This window comes from Sus scrofa, chromosome 3, assembly GCF_000003025.6.
Source record: "Sus scrofa isolate TJ Tabasco breed Duroc chromosome 3, Sscrofa11.1, whole genome shotgun sequence".
Classification (NCBI taxonomy): domain Eukaryota; kingdom Metazoa; phylum Chordata; class Mammalia; order Artiodactyla; family Suidae; genus Sus; species Sus scrofa.
The window spans coordinates 21,582,894-21,604,474 of NC_010445.4; the positions used below are offsets into that span (position 1 = coordinate 21,582,894).

The 21,581-nt window shown below is 49.5% G+C and overlaps 1 protein-coding gene across 3 annotated transcripts in view; it reads right to left on the minus strand.

Moving 5' to 3' along the window:
• LCMT1 (leucine carboxyl methyltransferase 1) overlaps positions 1-10,774 on the minus strand; it is a 45,319-nt gene extending 34,545 nt beyond the window's left edge. Inside the window, exons 1-2 of one of the 3 annotated variants that reach the window (XM_021086454.1) lie at positions 10,448-10,773; positions 2,053-2,144 (exon numbers count right to left, since the gene is read on the minus strand). In XM_021086454.1, coding sequence (XP_020942113.1) covers positions 2,053-2,144; positions 10,448-10,557 — 202 coding nt within the window. In that variant the 5' untranslated portion in view covers positions 10,558-10,773. Of the gene's footprint in view, positions 1-2,052; positions 2,145-10,447 lie in introns of all 3 variants that reach the window. The other 2 variants (XR_002342375.1, XM_021086455.1) reach the window with 2 other exon arrangements.

The following is a 21,581-nucleotide window of genomic DNA, read 5'->3' on the forward strand; positions in this document are numbered from 1 at the left end:
GAGCACATGGAAGATAATGTTTTGGGGTCAGGAAATTGGGCAGATGGATGTCAGAGCACAGAAAGCCACACTTCTTATCGCGGTCCCCTCGCTCCCGCCCTGTCTGGCTTAGCGCCTCTGTGTGGATAACCCGGCATCACAGGCGGGAGGGGGGACACAAGCCAGTGGCGGCCTAATGACTGGCCTTGTTCAGCTCTGGGGCAGGGGCAGCTGGGACAGAGGAGCTGGGAAACACCAAAGGGGGACAGGAAGACGGACTTCTGTCTGTTCGGAAGGCCTGCTGCTCAACTGTCACCACTTCAAGAATAAAACTTGACAGCAGCATTTGGAAACTTGTACTGCACTTGACAGAGGGATTTTACATCTGCTGAAGCTACTAATAAGTGAGGCTTCTATTCCGCATGTCTTTTCACGACATTTTGCTAGCAAGTCTTTGTTTCTTCTTTTTTCTTTCTGCAGCTGCATCTCGAAGTTCCCAGGCTAGGGATCAGATCAGAGATGAAGCTGCCAACCTATCCCACAGCCACCGCCACACTGCAACCCTGACACATGTGGGACCTACACTCCAGCTTTGGCCAATACCCGAGCCATAACCCACTGACTGAGGCCAGGGACTGAACCCACATCCTCCTAGAGTCTACAGCAGGTCCTTAATCCACTGAGCCACAACGGGAACCCTGCAAAGCATCTCTCACTGTATTTTACAGAACCTCATCCACAATGGATTCCCTCTGGGGACAGGAATACGTCCTCAGGGAAGATGTTTGGGAAGCCCTCTCCTGCTGGGCTGCAGGGCCCCAATCTCCAGATGCAAACCCAGGAGAGGAAGAAGGAAGGGGGCACTCAGCCAGCCACTGGCCATGGAGGGTCCCTGCCTCTGGACCACTCATGAGCGAATCTGCCTCTAGAGCCCAGGCGGGAGGATGCAGGCCTCGTAGCCAGGCCTTGCCCAACCTAACTGATGCCGGGATTCACCCGAACCTCAAAGTAAATACCACATCCTTCTTCTCAGGAGTCACCATTTAGAAGTTTCTCTGCATTCCGTACACCACTGACCTACAGGACCCATCATGAGGGCCAAGCGACCCTGCACACCCAGGAACTACAGTCCTGGGTCAGTTTCTCAACCCGGCTGAAACGAAATCACACTCCGGTCTCAAATCCTTCCATTTCACTGATGGAAATTACATGCCGAGGACTTCCTGTTGTGGCTCAGCAGGTTAAGAACCTGACTAGGATCCATGAGGATGCGGACTGGATTCCTGGCCTCACTCAGTGGGCTAAGGATCTGGCACTGCTGAGAGCTGCGGGGTACACTGCAGACAAGGCTCGGATCTGGCACTGCTATGGCTGTGGTGTAGACTGGCAGCTGCAGCTCTGATTTGACCCCTAGCCAGGAACACCCATATGCCAGGTGTGGCCCTAGAAAAGGAAAAAGAAAGCTATTACTTGCAGAACCTGAGAGTGCTATGAACATTTTAACAAGGTGGCAACAACAACAACAATAATCCCTTATGTGGACAGTTCAGAGTAAAAGACAGATCAATGCCTTCTAAGCATATAAAACTCATTTTCAACCACACCCCAAGAGGAATAGAAAATAAAAAGAGTGTACATTTATCATGTATCAGATGAACAAATTTTACGTTTCCTAAGAAAGGAGTTCCCGGGCGGCCTAACATTTATGGATCCATTGCTGTCATTGCTGTGGTACAGGTTCAATACCTGACCCAAGAACTTCCATGTGCTGATGGTATGGCCAAAAAATACAATTTCCTAAGACACCATGCTGGTGAGGAAGTTGCAAAGTGTGCACAAAAGCACCCTCTTTTCCAGAACGAATCCCTAGGAGCTCCCTGGTGGCTCAACAGGTTAAGGATCTGGCATTATCACTGCTGTGGCTCAGGTCACTGCTGTGGTAAAGGTTTGATGCCTAGCGGACATGCTGAGGGTGCAGTCAATTAAACAACAACAACAATAAAAACCCTAATCCCTAAAACCTCAGACCTCTCAGCTGACGAGCAGATGCTGGGGAGGGAGAGGGTCACTTGCCTCTGTTAATTTCGGGGGCCTTCCTCTCTTTAGACAGTCTCACCAAATGCGGGATGTAAGGGTCCTGCCAGTAGCCAATGCTCACCGCAAATCTGGAAACAATGGAAAAAGAAGCAGGTGAGGAGAGAAGGTCAGGCCAGGTTCCACGGCCAAGTTCCCAGGACCCAAGTAAAGGAGCCACAAGAAACAATGTATTGACCTCAAAGGCCAAGTCCCACCTAGGGCCCCAGCACCAGCATAAACAGGCTTCTCCATCCACCTTTCCACTCCCAGACGCTGCCCCTCACACACTGCCCACCATGCTCGTTTCTTCCCTCAGATCACACATTCCATTCCCAGGACCCTGAACATCAAGTAACCCCACGTCCTACACCATTCAGAAGACCTGCAACCATGTATTCACTCAGCAAACGCACTGGCCAGAGCTGATCAGAGCCATTTCATCCACCAAGAGTGCGGTTTCCAGGGGAAGGGAGATCCCAAAAGAGTGGGCCAACATCACTAGTAACTCCCAAGGAATTTCTCCGGATTCGTACACACCTGTCATTTCCTGTTCCTTAAGCAGGTCAAAGGAGGGAAACCAGGAACACTTACGCAAAGCAGCTACAACTTGGGAAATGCGAAGGAAGCCCAAACTCTTTCTATCCTCATCTACCCTACACCAGGATTTAAAGCGAGACTGTTCCAACCTGGGGAGCTGAGGCCCAGCGGACCCCTGAAAGTCTCCTGCCACCATGAGTGGAACCAGCCTGAGGACAAATGACAAGTCATAGAAGGAACCTGGATCCCTAAGGCTTCGTCATGCCCCATGGCCTGGAGCCTTCTCTACGTCCCTAGGAATACGAGCACGTTGACGGTGAGACAAACAGGTCTTTACAACTTAAGCCAAATCGAGCTGGGCTTCTGCTACTTGCAGCTTAAAGCATCCTAAGTGATATCCTAATAACACAACCACTTCCACGTTGCTTGCTAAGTAAGTCCAAACTTAAGATGTGGGGCAGGAGGGGGGCATATGCTGGATGTCACCCATTAGGTTGTCAGCTCCTCCATGCACATATCACATCCTTCCTTTTCTTCACATCCAGCAACAAGGCTTCCTGCTGCCTGGACTGCAAGAGGTGCTCAATTTGGTACAAACACAACAACCCCTCCCCACTCCAGCCTCTCCCATCCATGTTTGCACATCCATACACACCCAGGAGGAAGCAGGCATGTGCAGCTGCTCAAGGCAGCAACTTGACACAGCCACACACAAAGGACTCACTAAAGCACACAATTCACTACAAGCCCAGGCTGTCCAAGGAGAACAGAGCACACCTGCTCCCTGGTCTGAAACCGCGCTTTTCAAACAAGGAGCTGGGACTCATTCGTATCCTAAAATCCCGGTAGCTTAACTGGACCTTTACAATTACTATAAGCAGTGTAAGTTCCCCACATTCCCTCTTCTCTTGAAGGTATTTGATTTGGCTAGTCCAGATTCTCTGCATTTCCACACACATTTAGATTCGATTTGCTAATTTCTTACAGAAAAAGAAAAGACAGCTAGAGTTTTGACTGGGACTTAAACAGCTAGTCTTCTGTAATGCTATACTGTAAATGATATTTCAAGTTCTCATTTTCCTGTGCATACACATCTATTCACAACACAGGTGTCTGACAAAGGAGTCCCAGCCAGAATGTATCATGACCTCTAATAAGGTGAAACCAATGGGATCACCAGTAGCAACAATGGGCAAAGGACTCCAACAGTCCATTCGCAAAAGAAGATGCAGAAATGGCCAATACGCACCTGAGAAGTATGCATTTGTCACCAGGGAAAGGTCATTTAAGACCCAAATGAGATGTAGTTTACATCCACTGACAACAATGAATGTTTAACAAGGATATGGAGCCACTGAAGTTTGGATATATTGCCAGTGGGAAGTGTAAACTGATAGACCACTTTGGAAACTCGTCTGGCAGTTAAATACATACCCACCCTATGACTAAGCAATTCCACTCCTACATATCTATCCAAGAGACATTTCAGACTGCTACAACAATGTTCCCTGCAGCCTGTTCACAATGGCCAAACACTAGATCCAACTCAAAGCTGCACCGCCAGGTGAACAGAACAAATCGTGCCATGTTCACACAACAACACAAAAAGAAGCACATGATTTGACACGGACCCCAATTCTCTCCTGGACCAACCTGTCACCTGCCTCCTCTGAGCTGCTCCTCCACTAGGCCTCTGCCCGGGCTTAGAATATAAAGGCCTGAGCAAACACGAACGCAGTTGAAAACCGCTCAAGGCCACATCACCAGGATGACTCCCGTTCCCCTTAGAGGGCTTGCTTGCTTGCCTGAGAAAACTCCAGGCTGCCAAAAGAACTTACTCTTTGCTCCAGGTGACACCCTGTCCCCCAGTTAGCAAAGCCAGATGCTTTCACGTGAACCAACCCCCTCTTCCCCACGTTCTGTGCTTTTGCTCTGACTCCAAAGAATCCCTGCTTCCCCCTCCTTCCTCCCTCACTCTCCCTTTAAAACACCCTCTCTACAAACTGGAGTTGAGTTGAGTTCATGCTGGATTCTTTTCTGCATTGCAATCGTTATTACTGATTAAAATCTAACCTCACAACTTTAACGCGTATCCAGCTTTGTTCATCTCCGACAACGGGTGTTTTATCTTTGACAACGTGTGAAACAGGGATGAATCCCCAAGAACATGTTGAGTGAAAGAGACACAAAAAGAACGCATGCTGCATGATTCCATTTATCTTATACTCGAGAATGGGCAAATCTATTCAGGGTAGCCAGAATCAGAAAATATTTGCTAAGTAAGGGTAAGGAGACTAACTAGAGCTAAAAACGGAACTTTCTGGGTTTTAGAAATATTTTATGTCCTGTTTTGGGCAGTGATACACAAAAACATTCCACTGTCAACACTCATCAAACCGAACCTTCATGTTCTGTATAAATGATCTCCCCCTCTCTCCCTCACACCTGCCACCTCTCCCTCTCTCTTCTGTCTTAAGAATACCTGAGCGGGAAGTTCCCGTTTTGGCTCAGCCTGTTAAGAACTCGACATCGGGGAGTTCCTGTTGTGGCTCAGTGGTAACAAACCCGACTAGGACCCATGAGGACAGGGGTTCAATCCCTGGCCTCGCTCAGCAGGTGAAGGATGCGGCCTTGCCGTGAGCTGCAGTGTGGGTCACAGACACAACTCAGATCTGGCTTGGCTTTGGCTGTGGCACAGGCTGGCAGCTACAGCTCCCATTCCACCCCTAACCTGGGAAGTTCCACATGCCACAAGTGTGACCCTCAGAAGACCTAAAACGAAAAAAAGGAAAAGGAAAGAGAGCTTGACCTTGTCTCTGTGAGGGTGCCTGTTTGATCCCTGACATTGCTCAGTGAGTTAAGGATCTGGCCTTGCCACAAGCCTTGGCCTAGGAGGCAGATGTGGCTAGGATCCAGTATCGCTATGGGGGTGGCAAAGGCCTCAGGTGCTGCAGCTGATTCCACTCCCAGCCTCAGAACTTCCACATGCCACAGTATGACCTAAAAAAAAAAAAAAAAAAAACCTGAGGAAATTCTAGATGGGGGAAAAAAAGATGAGGACTGTAGCTAATCCTCCCAGGGCCCTTCCCAGCTCCCAGTCCCTCTTCTTCCTAGGAGGACCCCCATTTTGCCTGAGGCATCCATCTGCACTAGGAGGAAGTCTTACCTCCCCACACTGTGCTCCACTCAGGAGTGGGGCCGTGTGTCCGAACTCTGGCTAAAGAGCACTTAGTTCACAGAAGTCTTCAGGGCAGGGCTCCCCAGAAAGCTCCTGCTCTCCTGATGAAAAGGGGCACACTCAGACACACACACCTCTTGCTACTATCCCTTCCTTTGGAGCGCAGCTGCTCACACGGTGCTCCAGGAAGCACAGACTAAAACAATTCTGACATCCCTGCAACAAATCTGTTTTTAACCTGCAAAGCAAGCTTGAATCCATTCACAACGGAGCAACTTTCTAATCAGAAGTTTTCAGACAGTGGAGTTCCCTGGTGCCACAGCAGGTTAAGGATTCAGCACGGCCACTGCTGTGGCTCCCGTTCCAGCCCTGCACCAGCCACTGGAGCATGCCATGAGTGTGCCCCCAACCAAAAGAGAAAAAAAACAACAACAATGTGTGTGACCAGACAAAAAATACTCGGTCTCACTCCTGATTTAGAAAAACAAATCCTCTTCCACCTCACACCAGTCACAACGGCCATCGCCGACTGGGTCATTTTGCTGTACAGCAGACATTGACCCAACGTTGTAAATCAACTACAACAAGAAAACGTTTTAAAAAAAGAATGGCCATCATGAATAAGTCTCCAAATAACGAATGCTGGGGAATGTGTGGAGAAAAGAGAAGCCTCTACCCTGTTGGTGGGAATGTAAACTGGGGCAAGCAGTACGGCGGGGCCTCAGAAAACTACATTCAGAACTACCATATGCTCCAGCAATTCTACTCACAAAACCTGCATTCAAAAAGATCCATGCACCCCTATGCTCACTGCAGCCCCATTCCCACCAGCCAACACAGGGAAACCACCCAGAGGTCCACTGACAGATGAATGCATCAAAAAGACATGGCACATAAATACACAATAGAATACTACGTAGCCATAGGAACGAACAAAATAATGCCACCTGCAGGCAACATGGATGCAACCAGGAATTACCATACCAAGTGAAATCAGAAAGAGAAAGACAAATACCACAGACAGCACTTCTAGGTAGAATCTACTATATGGCACAAATGAACCCACCTATAAAACAGACACTTTGTGGTTGCCAAGGGAAGGCGGGAGGGAGTGGGATGGACTGGGAGTTTGGAGGTAGTACATGCACACTCCTACACTTAAAATAGATCAGCAATGTGGTCCTGCCGTGTAACACAGGGAACTCTGTCCAGGCTCTTGGCACAGACCATGATGGAAGATAGGACGAGAAAGGCAACAAACATATGCAGGACTGGGTCACTGGACTGGATGGTAGAAATGGGCACATCGTAAATCAACTATACTTTAAGGAAAACATTATCACCCACCTGCCAGTATTGTCACACACAAAAGCAGTACATCCAATCAGAAGAGTTCTAACTTCTGGATTGTAGGAGGGATGATGGAGATGAGGAGGAGGAGGAGGAGGAGAAAAGGGGTGGGGATGATACCAATGACTCATTCTGAACACCTACTATGTGCCAAGCACTGTGGGAAGGGCTCCACATTTAATCTCACAGCTACCCTCTGAGACAGATAACGGTATTTATCTTGCACAGGAGGACTCCCTACCAAAGGATGCAGCAAATTCAAGCAGAAATTACAGACCTGGAGTTCCCGTCGTGGCGCAGTGGTTAACGATCCGACTAGGAACCATGAGGTTGCGGGTTCGGTCCTGCCTTGCTCAGTGGGTTACGATCCGGCGTTGCTGTGAGCTGTGGTGTAGGTTGCAGACGCGGCTTGGATACCGAGTTGCTGTGGCTCTGGCGTAGGCTGGTGGATACAGCTCCGATTGGACCCTAGCCTGGAACCTCCATATGCTGCGGGGCGGCCAAGAATAGCAACAACAACAACAAAGACAAAACACCAAAAAAAAAAAAAAAAAAAAAAAAAAAAAAAAAAAAAATTACAGACCTAACTCAGGAGCTAACTGGCTTTTGAAACATGATTTGTTTTTTGTTTTTTTTTTGTCTTTTTGTCTTTTGTCTTTTGTTGTTGTTGTTGCTATTTCTTGGGCCGCTCCCGCGGCATATGGAGGTTCCAGGCTAGGGGTTGAATCGGAGCTGTAGCCACCGGCCTACGCCAGAGCCACAGCAACGCGGATCCGAGCCGCGTCTGCACCTACACCACAGCTCACGGCAACGCCGGATCGTTAACCCACTGGGCAAGGCCAGGGAACGAACCCGCAACCTCATAGTTCCTAGTCGGATTCGTTAACCACTGCGCCACGACAGGAACTCCTGAAACATGATTTGTAGGGACCTTAGACAGCTGTAACTCAGGGGGGCAGGAACCACCTGACTCGCAGCTACATCAGTAACTTCAAACAAATAATATTCAGGCTGCAGGGAAATCAAAACTAGCAATAAGAGGAGTTCCCGCTGTGGCGCAATGGGGTCAGGGACACCCCCACAGTTCCAGGAGGCAGGTTTAATCCCCAACCCCACACAGACTGTTAATGGAACTGGCGTTGCCAAAGCGGTGGTCACAACCATCTGATCTGATCCCAGGCTTAGGAACTCCATGGGCCACAGGGTGACCAAAAATAACTCACTGATTAATTATTTTTAAAAAACTAGCAATAAGCATTTATCGAAGGCTTCACTTAGGGCCAGATCCTCTGCTAACCTTTGCATGGATTATCTCACTGGATTCTCACATGCAAAGGGCACGTTACCATTATTATCCCCAGCTTATTTTATTTTATTTCATTTTATTTTGTCCACACCTGTGGCGTGCAGAAATTCCCGGGCTGGGGATCAAACCCAAGCCACGTCCTTAACAGCTGGACCACCACGGAACTCCTCTTAGAGCCATTTTACAGACGAGGAAACAGAGGCAGAAAGAGAATAAAGGGCCTACCATTCTGCAATAATGAGTCCCTAGTCAACAAGATGACTCTGTGACAAGCCGTAACATGTTCCCCTGAAGATGCAGAAGAACCACAGAACTTGAACGTCACTGGTCCTGGACAATGTCCACAGTCATTCACCTGAGGACTCTCACCATCTCTTTGCCTGGTTTGTTCACATAAGAGAAAACCCGGGGCAAACAAAGCTTGGATGCAATGCATCCAGGGGGCAAACAGGTCCGGGTTTTATGGCCCCAGAACCTATGTCAGAAGATTCTGATTCGGCATCTTCAGGATCCAGAGTAGGCCCTGAGCACCTCTGCCTTGCTTTTCAAAGTCCCACAGGCTATGCCGATGGGCACTCAGGCCTGGGAACGAGATTCCCCGCAGTGCCAAACCCTACCTTCCCCACAATGTGAAGCGGTCTCAGGACACGCGGGCCTTGCAAACTGAGGCAGAGAAGAGCTCAAATTATGACAACTATCCAACAGAGGGTCAAGGAAAGGCAGGCCCGCATTACGCTATTTCTCTGCACTGCTGAGTCTGAACTATTTCATACCAAACTTGCCCTGTTTTAAAGTAAGCAACGTAGCCAAAAATGTTACCCACAATTTTTTTTTTCTCTTTTTTCGCTGAGCCGGCAGCATGTGGGGGTTCCCAGGCCAGGGACTGAACCCCTGTCACAGCAGTGACCTGAACCACAGCAGTGACAAGGCCATATTCTTAACCCACTGCACCCCTGGGGAACTCTACCAACAAATATTACATAAACCAATATTGCCAACACAAACGGCAGTCCCTAGGGGGCCCCAGCTTCCACGAAGGACATTCAGTTGCTCTAACAGTCCACACTCCCTCCTGCCTCTGCCACAACACCCTCCTACATCCCTGTTTCCTTTCGCCCTCCTTTCTTTGCTCTCTTCCTTCCTTCCTTTCTTGCTTTAGGTCTTCTCAACTCAAACATCATCCACTCAATTACAAACTCCAAGAGCACGTTGTTTTTCTCAGCACTCAGCACAAAACTGTAACTATGTTGCTACCCCGGTAATTGTTTGCTTCCTGTCCTTTCCAACTGGAGTGAGTTCAGACACCACCTCAAACTTGCTCATTACCAGTTCTCCATCACAAAACACCACCAACTCGCCAAAAGGAAGGGCCTGGAACAAATTAAACTCTGAATTGCTGTTGAATGACTGGATGAGTGGAGGACACTCAAGCGTCATGCTTTCTTTTTCACGCCTTCAGGTCCATGACACACACCTGTGGTCACCACGCGCACACCCCCCCCCCCCCACACACACACATAGCCTCCACTGCACTCCTAATTCTAGCCTCCCTTAGCAAAACCCAGAGCTCTGGAGAATACAGGCTCCGCATGCAAATATGTGGCCCTGGACAGGCCATTCCCCCCTTAACTAACCTGAGTTTCGGGGACACGACAGGGATCATGACAAGTCCCAGTGGAAATTTATACAAGAGCAAGAACCTGCATTTCTCCTCCGAACCCATCAAGGCCGCAGTTATGACTTGCTTCAAGTGTGTGTCCAGGCCCAGTCCGCGTCTACCTTGTTCACTGCCTTATCCCAGTCAAGGCATCCCCAGGCTTGTGCTGTGCCAGGCACACACCACACGTTACGTATTATTAGTGAAGTAAGTGAGTCCCCGCTCTGAGCAGGGGCTCACAGATGGCCCACAAGGGAACGCGGACCTTTTGGGTAAAAGCCCACTCCCGAGACACAGGCCCGCCTCCCACCTAGGCCCCACCACCCAGGGGAAGCCGGCCCCTAACCCCGCGCCGCGCAGGTACCGCTTGCACAGAGAAGCATCTTCGCAAGTGCCGCGCACGCCCTCGTCGTCCGCGTCCGGAGGGGAGGAAGAACAGCCGGTGAAAGACGGCCTCCTCAGGCTAGTGGCCATGGGCGTGGAGGGTGCGGAGGACTGCGTCTACCCGGGACATGGAAAAGGCTCGACGGACCCTGGGTGAAGAAGCGAGCCCCGGAGAAAGCAGGCGAGAGGAGCGGGTCTGCAACCGGCTCCGCCGGCGCGGCTCAGTGACGCCGCCCTCCGCAGCTGCGCCAGCAACCTTCCAGCGTCTCGGCGTCTTCGTCCGACAGGCTCCTTGGACAATTTCCCCGCCCCCTCAGCCCAGGGAGGCGCCCATTGGACAACTCCTTTGGCCCCGCCCACACAACCCGGAAGGTCAGGCGGCGAAGGGGCGGGACCTGAAATGGCCGCAAGGGAGCACCGCAAGCCCTTCTGGGAATCGAAGTCCTAGCGCTTTGGGACGCCACCGGGTTACTCAGGGCAGGTTATGAGCTTTTAGAAGTGTAATTAACTCAGGGCGGAAGAGCTGGCAAATCCTCAGCGTCGGGCAAAGGGCAGAGAAGCCATCTGCAAAAACAAGTGCAGTGATAGAGTCAGTAGGAGCTGGCTCATTCTGCCGTTGAGTATATGTTTACTGAGTGCTGACTCTGTGGCAGGAACTGGGGGAAGAGCTTTGCACGCAAAGTCACCTCAGAAATGTTGTGAAGAAAGGAACGTGTGGAAAAGGGATACCATGAAAACTGTGCAGCAGTGAAAACGAGTGAACTAGAGCTACCACTTCAAAGCATCCATAGTTGAATTGCAAATCATAATGCTCAGTGAAAAAAAAAAAGATAACATTTTTGTAAAGTTCAATCAAAGCAGAAGTAATGTTATTTAGAAAAACACGTATAGATGGTCAAATAATATTACAGACTAGTGTAGGACCTAGGGGTAAATCAGATATTAGGCTATGTGTGCCCTTTAGGGAGTGGAGAAAGTAGCACACTGGAGTGAAAAAGAATGGGGAAGAAGTCCATAGACACGTCCATAATTTCTCAAGGTGATGTGAGTTCATTTGTATCTATTTCACGATTACGCATTTGCAAGATGTTCATCGCATAGACTTTATGCTAGACTTACTATAAGCAATCTCTAAATAAAATTCTGTTTGTATTCTCTATTTCACTATCTCTCAGAAGCAGGGAATGGATGTTCTCAAACTTGAAGAACCAAGGGTTACACACACAGGGAACATGAAGAAACAACAAAAACCCAGCACCCATACGGTGGGCCAAGATCAGTTATCAAATGCTGGCTGAGTATTCAATGAAGGAACAAGAGCTCATTGATAGCCCTGCATGCTGTGTAGTGTCCTCCCCTGGGCTGCGAGTCCATGTGACTTGTAAGCTGCTGTCCATCCCATCTTTTGGTGTCGAGGGTCCTGTGTTCAGCCAACCCCACAACTCTAAGTGGGAACCTCTCTCGGATAGACTGAAGGAGAATGAGGAAAGCAATTGGCTTCACAAACAGGATGCCCTAACCTCAAGTGAGGGTACCTGGGCAGCTGTAACTACCTACTCTTTTGCTAGTTAACGGGTTTGCAAGGCAGGCGTTACTATCTGGGATGTGAGTGCCATTGGCTGGCCAGCTTGGGCTTTAGCTCATGATCTCTTGTCTCCAATGGCTGTTGCCATCTGTCCCACCCGAATGGCTCATTCTTGCCACTTAGGCAAAACCTATTGTGTCTTCTTTTGTTTTGTTTGGCCAGACCTATAGCACATGGAAATTTCTGGGCCAGAGATGGAACCCCCACCACAGCAGTGACCAAAGCCACTGCCATGACAATGACTGATTCTGAATCCCCTGAACCTCCTGGGAACTGCAGAAGCTTCTCTCAATTCACTTTGTCCCAAAGCAAGGTGACATCAGTGTGCCTTGTGTCTAACAGGAGGTCCCCCGAGGATCCTGCCTGAGACCAGTGACAACCCAACATCCTGAGTCGTGGGTGCTTGAGTTCCATTTCCCAGGTGTGACGCTAGGACTTTGGTCACTGCATCTATCCTGATTTCCATCACTGGCTGCATGGGGTAAGCAGGTGGACTCTCTTTAGGAAACTACCCCCAGCACAGGCCTGGAAGTCACCCCTCATGCTGTTCTGGCAAAGGCAGGATGTCACAAACCCAAGAAGACTGAAAAATGGCCCCCTGATTGCCTCCTGAGCCACTACAGTACAGCTAAGTTGGTGATGTTGCCTGTGTCCTGTGCTGCCTCCATCCCTTGGCAGAGTCATAGTGACACTATAGACGAGCTGCATCTGCAGCCTACTCTGCACCTTGAAGCAATGCCAGATGCATAACCCACTGAGCAGGTCCAGGGATTAAACCCACATCCTCAAGGAGACCATGTCAGGTTCATGGCCCACTTTGGCATAGTGGGAACTCGTATGCTATTACTTTAAATTAGCCCCCCTTGGGTCGGGCCCTTCTAACAACTGGCCCTGGAATCTGCCTAGATTGAAATCAACAGGGGCTCCCCTTAGTGCCTTTGGAGATGGCTTCCGTGAAGAGGTATTAGCAGCTTCCTCTCCTGCTTCCTGGGTCTCTGGACCACCTGTGATGTCCATCAGATATCTGTGGGCTTCTGATGCAAGAAACTGCCCCTCTAGGCCCTGCCTCACATATGATCAGAGCAAGAATTGCTGGCCATGCCCTAGGCTTTACTGGAAATAGAGTCTCTCTCACAGAGCCTGAGCTTCCAATACCCAGCTGCCCAGCACATCTTGAGTCATGGAGGCCACACCCCACAAGCTCAGTGTGGTCGTTAAGGCCTCCTTGCTAGAGGATAGAGCTGAAACCGGGCCCTCTGGCACATCCTACCTGTAGGTGGCCTGGCTTCCCATTTCTTCAGTCCATGGTCAGGTGCCACTGAGCCTGATGATGTCAGCGCTCCCCCAGACCCTCTGGAATCCACGGAGTGAACATCACTTAGGGCTCAGACACTTCATGTGGTTGAGGACCCCCTCTCCCTCTCGGTCAAGTGCCAGCTTCACTGCCTGGGGCAGGACTTCACCTCCTGCCTAAAGGCTGTATCATCACCAAGGTTCACATTGGTGTCAAGGTATCTCAGAGTCTTTGGGGTATAACCCCTGAAATCCAGATTCAGTGGGAAGTCTTGCCTTGACACTTGGTAAAATCAGAGGGCCTTAAATGGCCCAAACTCCCTCCCTCTGCTCCCACAGGTAAGGGCCCCTAGTCCAACCACCCTCCGTATCCCAGAGACCAGGCACAACTTATCCCCAAGTCCCCAAGTAGGACTTCCAGTTCCCTGCCAGACTGGGAAATTCTTCAAACAAGCAAACCACACCCTCCTGCTGGGAACCAGAGTCACCTCCACTGTCTTATGACTCCAAAGTCTGCCCACTCCAGGACCTGCTTGTTCACTCCAGGCCCAAGGGAAAACTCCATGTGGCCCTGCATAGTATCACCGTGTCCTCCCCTAGACTATGAAAATGCCATGGGGATCATCCATTTAGTGTTTGGCCCTCCCCATCAGTTTTGTGTGGAAATACTCCTGCCCCAAGAGGTGAAGAGGAGAGAAATTGCACATTCCTGATCCTCACTTTTTGGAAGGCATGGTCCTGATATGATCTGACTGGCAATTATTGGGGTAAGAGTCTGTTTGAATTTGCAAGAAGTCATATGTGGCTGGAGGGTAGCCTGTGTGGGGATGACAAGCAGGCAGAAAGGCTCCAAAGGCCCTGGTTACTGGATTCAAGCTGGGACTCAAGGCAGTGGGGACCCAACAGCCACTTCAAGCAGGGAAGTAACATCAGATCTCCATGTGAGCAGTTTCACTCTCTGAGCAGTGAGCAATGTGGACTCAGGGAAGCCCAGGGACGGAACGAGCCACAGCAGGGAGGAGTCCACTCTTCTGGTCCATGGAAGAGGCAGGAAGGGAAGGAAATGAGTGGACTTGATGGTTGATGGGATATAGAGTGGGGAGATGGAGAGCCATTGCGGCTCTGAGGGCTCTTGCTTGGGTGACAAGATGGACAGAGGTTTTGAGATGACGAAAGGATGAAGGAGGAGGAAGCAAGTTCCAAGGGAGGGTCCTGAGCTCCCTTAGGCCATGTGGATTTTGAGAAACCTGAGAAGAACCTGGTAGAGGCATCCAGCAGACACTCTGATAAATCAGTGTGGAGTCAGGAGAAGGGTGAGGTGGGAGGTGGCATTCAGGTCATTGGCATCCAGGTGAAAGTCAAGTCAGGGGAGTGGAGGAGCTTCCCCTGAGACCACAGGGTGCATGAGAAGACACATATCAGACCATGGTCCCTGAGAGAACATATCTGAACATATCTGCTGCTGAATGAGGACAATGAGAAGTGTTTGCTTGTAGAGATGTGGGCAGCCTTCCGCTTAGGAAAGAGGCTAAAGCAAAAGCAGGATGGAAAAAAAATGAATTGGGGTCTTGGAAAAAGGCTGAATGGATAGTTTCCAGCACCCATCTGTACTTTTGTGCTTTTCACCTTTTTTCTTGTACAATGAGTGGCACGTGTGTATTTTATCATTTGAAACATTAACACAAGTTAGAGTTTTCACTCCCTATGGAATACATCAATACCTACTCGTTTTAAACAATGAAGGCATGGAGTTCCCTGGTGGCCCAGAAGGTTAAGGAACTTGCATTGTCACTGCTATGGGTGGCATGGATGAGCTCTCTGGCCTGGGTGCAGTCCAAACACAAAACGATAGGATTAGAAATACTATTGGAGGAGTTCCCGTCGTGGCGCAGTGGTTAACGAATCCGACTAGGAACCACGAGGTTGCGGGTTCGGTCCCTGCCCTTGCTCAGTGGGTTAACGATCCGGCATTGCGTGAGCTGTGGTGTAGGTTGCAGACGCGGCTCGGATCCTGCATTGCTGTGGCTCTGGCGTAGGCCGGAGGCTACAGCTCCAATTAGACCCCTAGCCTGGGAACCTCCATATGCCGCAGGAGCGGCCCAAGAAATAGCAAAAAGACAAAAAAAAAAAAAAAATACTATTGGAAGTACTCTTTGCTCACAGCCTGGAATCCCACCATCACCCTCTCATAGAAGAAGGAACCACTGCATGGGGAGTTCCTGCTGTAGCTCAGTGGTAACAAACCCAACCAGTACCCAGGAGGATGCAGGTGTGATCCCTGGCCTCGCTCAGTGGGTTAAGAGATCCAGCGTTGCTGTCCTCTGTGGTGTAGGGCTCAGACCCAGCTCACATCCCACGTTGCTGTGCCGTGGCATAGGCCAGCAGCGGTAGCTCCGATTAGACCCCTGGCCTGGGAACATCCATACACTTTGGGTGTGGCCCTAAATGCCAAAATAAATGAATAAAGAAATAAATACCCACTGTGTTAACTGGGGTGACGGTGTCAAAGTCCTTAAAACACACTTTTTGAAGGAATTTATATGTTTATTTAACAGAGAAAAACTGAAGGGGGGGGAACAGTGCATGGCTTTTCCTAAAAGGCCATGTTGTGGTTTCTTTGAAGGGCTGTCTTCTCTGGCTAGAGAACCATCCGTTGCTTGGAAAGGTCTTTCAGCCCAGCGCCAGCGTTCTTGCCAGTTGGCAGCAGCAAAGGTGGGTATGTGGGCGCCACATCAGTAATAGCATTTAAAAGAAGATGCCCGACCCACCAGGCTCAGGTCCTGGAGGGTTAACCAGAGAGAGAGACAGAGAGCCCACTTTCACCTCTGGTTTTTTGGGTGTGGATCCAAGGGTAGTTTGAAGATGGAGTCGGATGTTCTGAGCTGGTTGTTTCCTTCCTGCTGCATTTGAACGTTTCACACGAGAAGCAGAGGGTTTGAGTGGTGGCAAAGTGTGATGAGATTCTGTGTCTAGATATTTAACGAAAAGTTCTGAGAACGACGTCTTGGGCATTGCTGATTGCTGATTTGGTTCCAGAGGTGTCCTGGGGCCACTTTTGGATCCCAGCCACCTGGTCATCCATCTGGGACCACTGCTTTTCTCTTCATTCAGAAGCACCTGCATGGCTTCCCTCTTGATGCCCAGAGTGCTTCCGATTATCTGGAACACTTCAGGGCGCTGAGCTTTGGGTGTTTGAAAATAGCCCATGAAGAGATTCTTCATGAGGCTTTTATCGACTTTGCCTTCTGCGTCACTTCTTAAGTTCATCACTTTCTCTTGGAGGTTATCAAGCACTTCCTGTTGGACCGCGGTTTGCTTCTTCAGATCTCTAATTTGGTCTTCCTTCCCATGCAAGGCCGCCTGTGCTTTCTCCTGAAGTTTGTGAGCCGATAGGAGTTGGCCTTCGAGGTGCTCTGCCTTTGCCATCCATTCAGCCAGGACCGTCTTCATGTTCGCTAGGGCTTGTACAGCCTGCTTCTCTTGCTGTTGGGAGAGAGAAAGCTGCAGCTGAGTGTCCTCGCTCTGCTTGCAGATGACATGCAGTTGCTCCTTCAGGGATTCTCTCTGCAGCTCGCTTGCTGGCTGGCCTCTTCCAGGGCCCTGGAGGCCAGAAGGAGCTTTTCCTCCAAGGTGCTGACTCTCATACCCAGTTGAGCAGCTCTCTCCTCGGCCATCAATGTTTGGAGTTTATAGGACTTTTCCGAGTGGACAGCCTGGTGACTCAATCTCTCCAGGTCCTTCTTGAAACTGAGTTCTTTTTCATGGAAGTGTTGAACCTGGCTCTGGAGGGCAGCGTTTTCCAATTGTTTCCTTTTCAAGAGCAGCATGGCTTCGTCTCTCTCTCTCTGAGTCAAAACGGTCTTCTCCTGTGTGGCTGTCAGGGCATTTAAAATCTGGCTCAGTTGCTCTGTGTTGCCATGCTCTTGCTCTTTCAGGAGATGCTCCAGAGCAAGAGCCTTCTCCTTGATGGTGACAATCTCTGAGTCCTTTTCTCTCAGCATCATGGAGAGCTGCACATTGGTCTCTTGCAGTGCTTGAGTTTCCATTTCCCTCTCCTTACACTTTTCTACTCTTTTTCCCTTTTCCTCTTGCAGTGTACACACATCGGCTTCCAAATGGACAACCCTTTCCCTGAGGTTGATCACGGCCTGCCTCAAAAGTTCATTTTCACGCACTTCACTCGTGCACCTGTCACTCAAAGAAAGGACATCATTGGTTTTTGCTTGGATGATGAGCTCTTTTTCCTTCAGTAAGGTTTGGAATTCATCCTGTTTATTCCAGAGCTGCTTCATTTCTGAATCTGTCTCTTCTCGTCGTTTCCTTTCGAGGTCGGCGCTGGCTGCGATGGAGTCAGACAGTCTCTGCTTATCTTCCTGGAGGGTTCTAATCATGGCATCTTTCTCCTCCAATACTTTTCTTAAGTCTCCTCCATCTTGTTCGAGCAATTGAGAAGACTCAGTCAACACATCGGATTTCCTGTCCTTGAGAGAGTCAGCTGACTCGGAAGGGAGAGATTGGGTGGAGGGCTGTGGTACAGTAAAGTCAAACTCCCCTTCAGAAAGGTCTCTGGAATGGCAGAGCTGCTCTAGGCTGAGCTGAAGTTGTGCTACTTGCTTCGCCATGTTTTTCAGTCTGATTTCATTGCCTTCCCAGTCTTGGATCGGGTCCGTGTACTTGGCTTGTTGCTTAGCATTCTTATCCTTGTGAATTAAATCCTGCACGTGAAGTTGTTGCAGCTCTCTCTGGAGTTGGGTTGCCTCCTGCTGCATATTCTGCGCCGAGGTCATCACGTGCTCTTTCCACTCTTGCATCCTCTTCACTTGTTGTTGGAACTGATCCCGTTGCCATAGCAGCTCCTCCACCTGACTCCTACCAACTCTGGTCACCTCATCCCCGTCCCTGGAGGTTTGCAGGATTGTCAGTAACGTCTGACATTTCTGATTTAAAGCATCGATTTCAATGTCTTTTTCTCGAATGAGGTGGGATAAATGCTGAAGCCTATCTTGAAACATGTCCTGACCACTGCTCTCAAATTGAGTGCAGAGTTTTGTATTTGCCTCTTGAAGTCTGACCAGGTCTACTTCTTTGGCAACAAGTACATCCATCATGTGGAAGTTTTCTCTCTTCAGATTGCTGTTTTCCCGAGTTTTCTCCTCTAAAACAGCTAAGATTTGGTCTCTTTCCCAAGCACATGCTTGTACTTGGAGATGAACCTGTGTGTTCTCTTGGCTGGAGGCTTCAGAGGATAAGTTCCTCGGAAGAGATTGTATCTCCAAATCGATACCTTGGGCTGGTTTTTCAGGGTTCAAGTTCTCTTCCATAGCACTATTGTTCTTATTGAAACTGCCTAGTGTTATGATCTCATTGTCAGCAGCAGACTGTGCTGGCTGATCTTTGGCTATGTCTTTCCATGATGTTGTCTGTGGAAGAACCTTGTTCTCGACACTTACAACAGCACCCTCTTTCCCCTCATCCCCCGATTTCAAGGAAGAAGACGTACCTTCCTTCTTCATGGATTGATGTACGTCTTGAGGTCCCTGCTCATTTCCCTTGCCCAACACCACTTTTGTCGCATTTGAGATGTGGCCTGTGAGGGAGGCCACACTACCACCCAGCTGCCCCAGGGAACTCCCTAAGCTGGAGCCAAGGGTCTCAAACCAGGTGGCCATTACAGCGGGTCATGGAACAGACCTGGTCCACTCGTACAAAGCGTCCCTTGCCGTCGGACAGTCCCGCAAAATGTCCCTGCACTGTTGCCAGCGCAAGGCTAAGAATCCAATCACAATGAGTGGTTTCTAGGCAACAACGTTCTTGCCTGAGACCTCACCAAGGGCCTGACTGCAGGGACCTGTCCCCCCACCCCTGCCCCCAGGCTCATCCCCACGTCTTTCTAGCCCAGGGCCTGGGCCTTTTCCCCACCTGTGTGGTTCTCTGGTGCCACTGTGCTGCTTTGGATTCCCTGGACCTGCGTCCAGCATCCCAGCCCTGTTGAAGGCGCCATCTCTGAGTGTGTGTTCACAGAAAATACTCCTTGCCTTTGTTTTTTTAAGTTTTACTTAATTGGATAAAACAGGAGTCCAGTTGATTTAGAATGTTGTGTTAGTTTCAGGTGTACAGAAATGTGATTTGTGTTCTATACATAGATATATATCCCCACACACTCAGGTAGAAATCCTGTTTCAGGGTATTTTCTCTTACAGGTTATTTCAAACTACTGAGTATAGTTCCCTGTTCTACACAGTAGGAACTTGCTGTTTCTCTATTTTATACAGTATACTCTGTAGCTATTAATTCCCTTTCCCTTTTTTACTAAGTGGAATCATATGGCCCTCCCTGTCCTGCAGCTTGTGAGTCTCACGCCACAGCATTTTTTAAGTCAATGTAAAAGGCACACAGTGACCTGCATCCCTGTAAAGAGTAAAGTCAGTGCATTTTGCAGAAGTCCACACCTGCGCATCAGTGTGGACCCTTATAAAGACATTGACTCCATCACCCAAAAGCACCTCTCCACTTCCAAGTCTGCCTCCTCCCCCATCTGACCCTACTTGGGGGTTTAGTCCCACAGAGGAGTTTTGGCGGTTCTTGGACGTCATGTATGGGTTTCCCACCGTCCACATATTTGTGTCTGCTTTTATCACTTTGTGTTTGAGATGTCACCTGGGAAGTGAGTTAAATATCACTGGAACAGGCGATTGCTGAGTAAAAGGACATGGAGGTCATCTAGTGAGTGGCCCATTGGGCTTTGATCCTCTAAGCTTTGGGAGTCAAGCAAACCTACTGGGGGGATTGAGGGACTCCAAGGTGAGGGCCGGGCTTGCAGTACCCTGGCTAGTGGCCTCACAGTGCCAGTTTCTCTGGTCGGATGGTCAGTGCAAGAGGAGAGCTGCAAGTGAACTGACAAGGTTTGGGCCATGTGCTGGGGAGCCCCCACTGCCACCTTGGCCAGTGATTGATGTAGGAGCTCCAGGCACTAACCCCACCTCCCCCATGCCCCTATTCTGCACAGCAGAGGCCTGGTGGGCCTCAGCCAGGAAGAAGCATTTCCACCACATGAAGCTGCTAGCCAACCAGAATGTGGGCAGGGGAGTTCACTGAGCCAGAGGGCCCCATGCTGGGATAAAGAATAAGGCTGGGCACCTGGCTCTGGGCCCTTGCTTGGTCCCTGAGACCCTCTGGATGAGGAGGGGCTGCACCTCCCTGCTCCCAACATCTGGAGACCCCAGTGACCCACAGAGCATTGCCCTCCTAGGACTGGACCTGCTCTCTGTACTCTCCAGCCCCATCTGGCAGGGGTCTCTGATGGACAAAGACCTTCTTATCCAGTGAGCTGATGAGGGACAGAATAGCTACTGTAGGGCGAGTTATGCCTACATGCCTCTACACTATACCATTTCTCTGGTCTAAGTCTGCAAGAAATCTGGAGAAGTGCATGTAGCCACTATGGTCAAGTGTCTAAGCTGATAGAAGGACTAAGAAAAGTCTGTAGAAAGAAAGAAAGAGAGAAAGGAGGAAGGAAGGAAGGGAAAATGCAGTGAGTATGATACCTGTAGGGAGAAGTTTTGGCCATAAACTTCCAGCCCAGGAAGCAAACACCAGAACCTTGGTGTTTTGCTTCTGCCACTAATTACCCCCAGGCTTTCTTTCCTGTGAGGGTCATTACACCTGCCCTTGAACCCTAATGGTGCAGTGGAGGAAAGCCATGAGAGAATGACTCCAAAGGGGCTTTGCATCATACAACCATTACCCAGCCCTGCAAATCACCAAATCTTACTGAAGACTGTTATGGGGACAATAAAACCTTGCATTATAGTCCACATGACAAACACACATGTTCCTTGTGTCAGCAGTTCCTTCACTGGTAGAACTTTTTGCCCTGCTATATTGCCACAGACACAGAGAGAAACGTGCCCAAAGATTTTGACTTGAACCCTGGTTGTAGCAACAAAAGGTGGGAAACAACCCCAATGTCTCCACTAGGGCCCTGGTGAGTTCAAGGACAGGGCTGAGGGGTGGTGTGTTGGGGGTGGGTGGCCTCAAACAGAGGTGGGAACAGGCTGACATGCACCATGTTTGAATATATATATATATATATATATATATATATATATATATATATTTAAAGTTTCTGAGCCAGGTAATTTCAAAAACTTAAACCACTTGGGAGAGAAGAGGAGAAATTTAAGCTCCGGAAGGTGGTATCCATGCCAGCCCCAAGGTTTAGAATTTGACAGTTGCA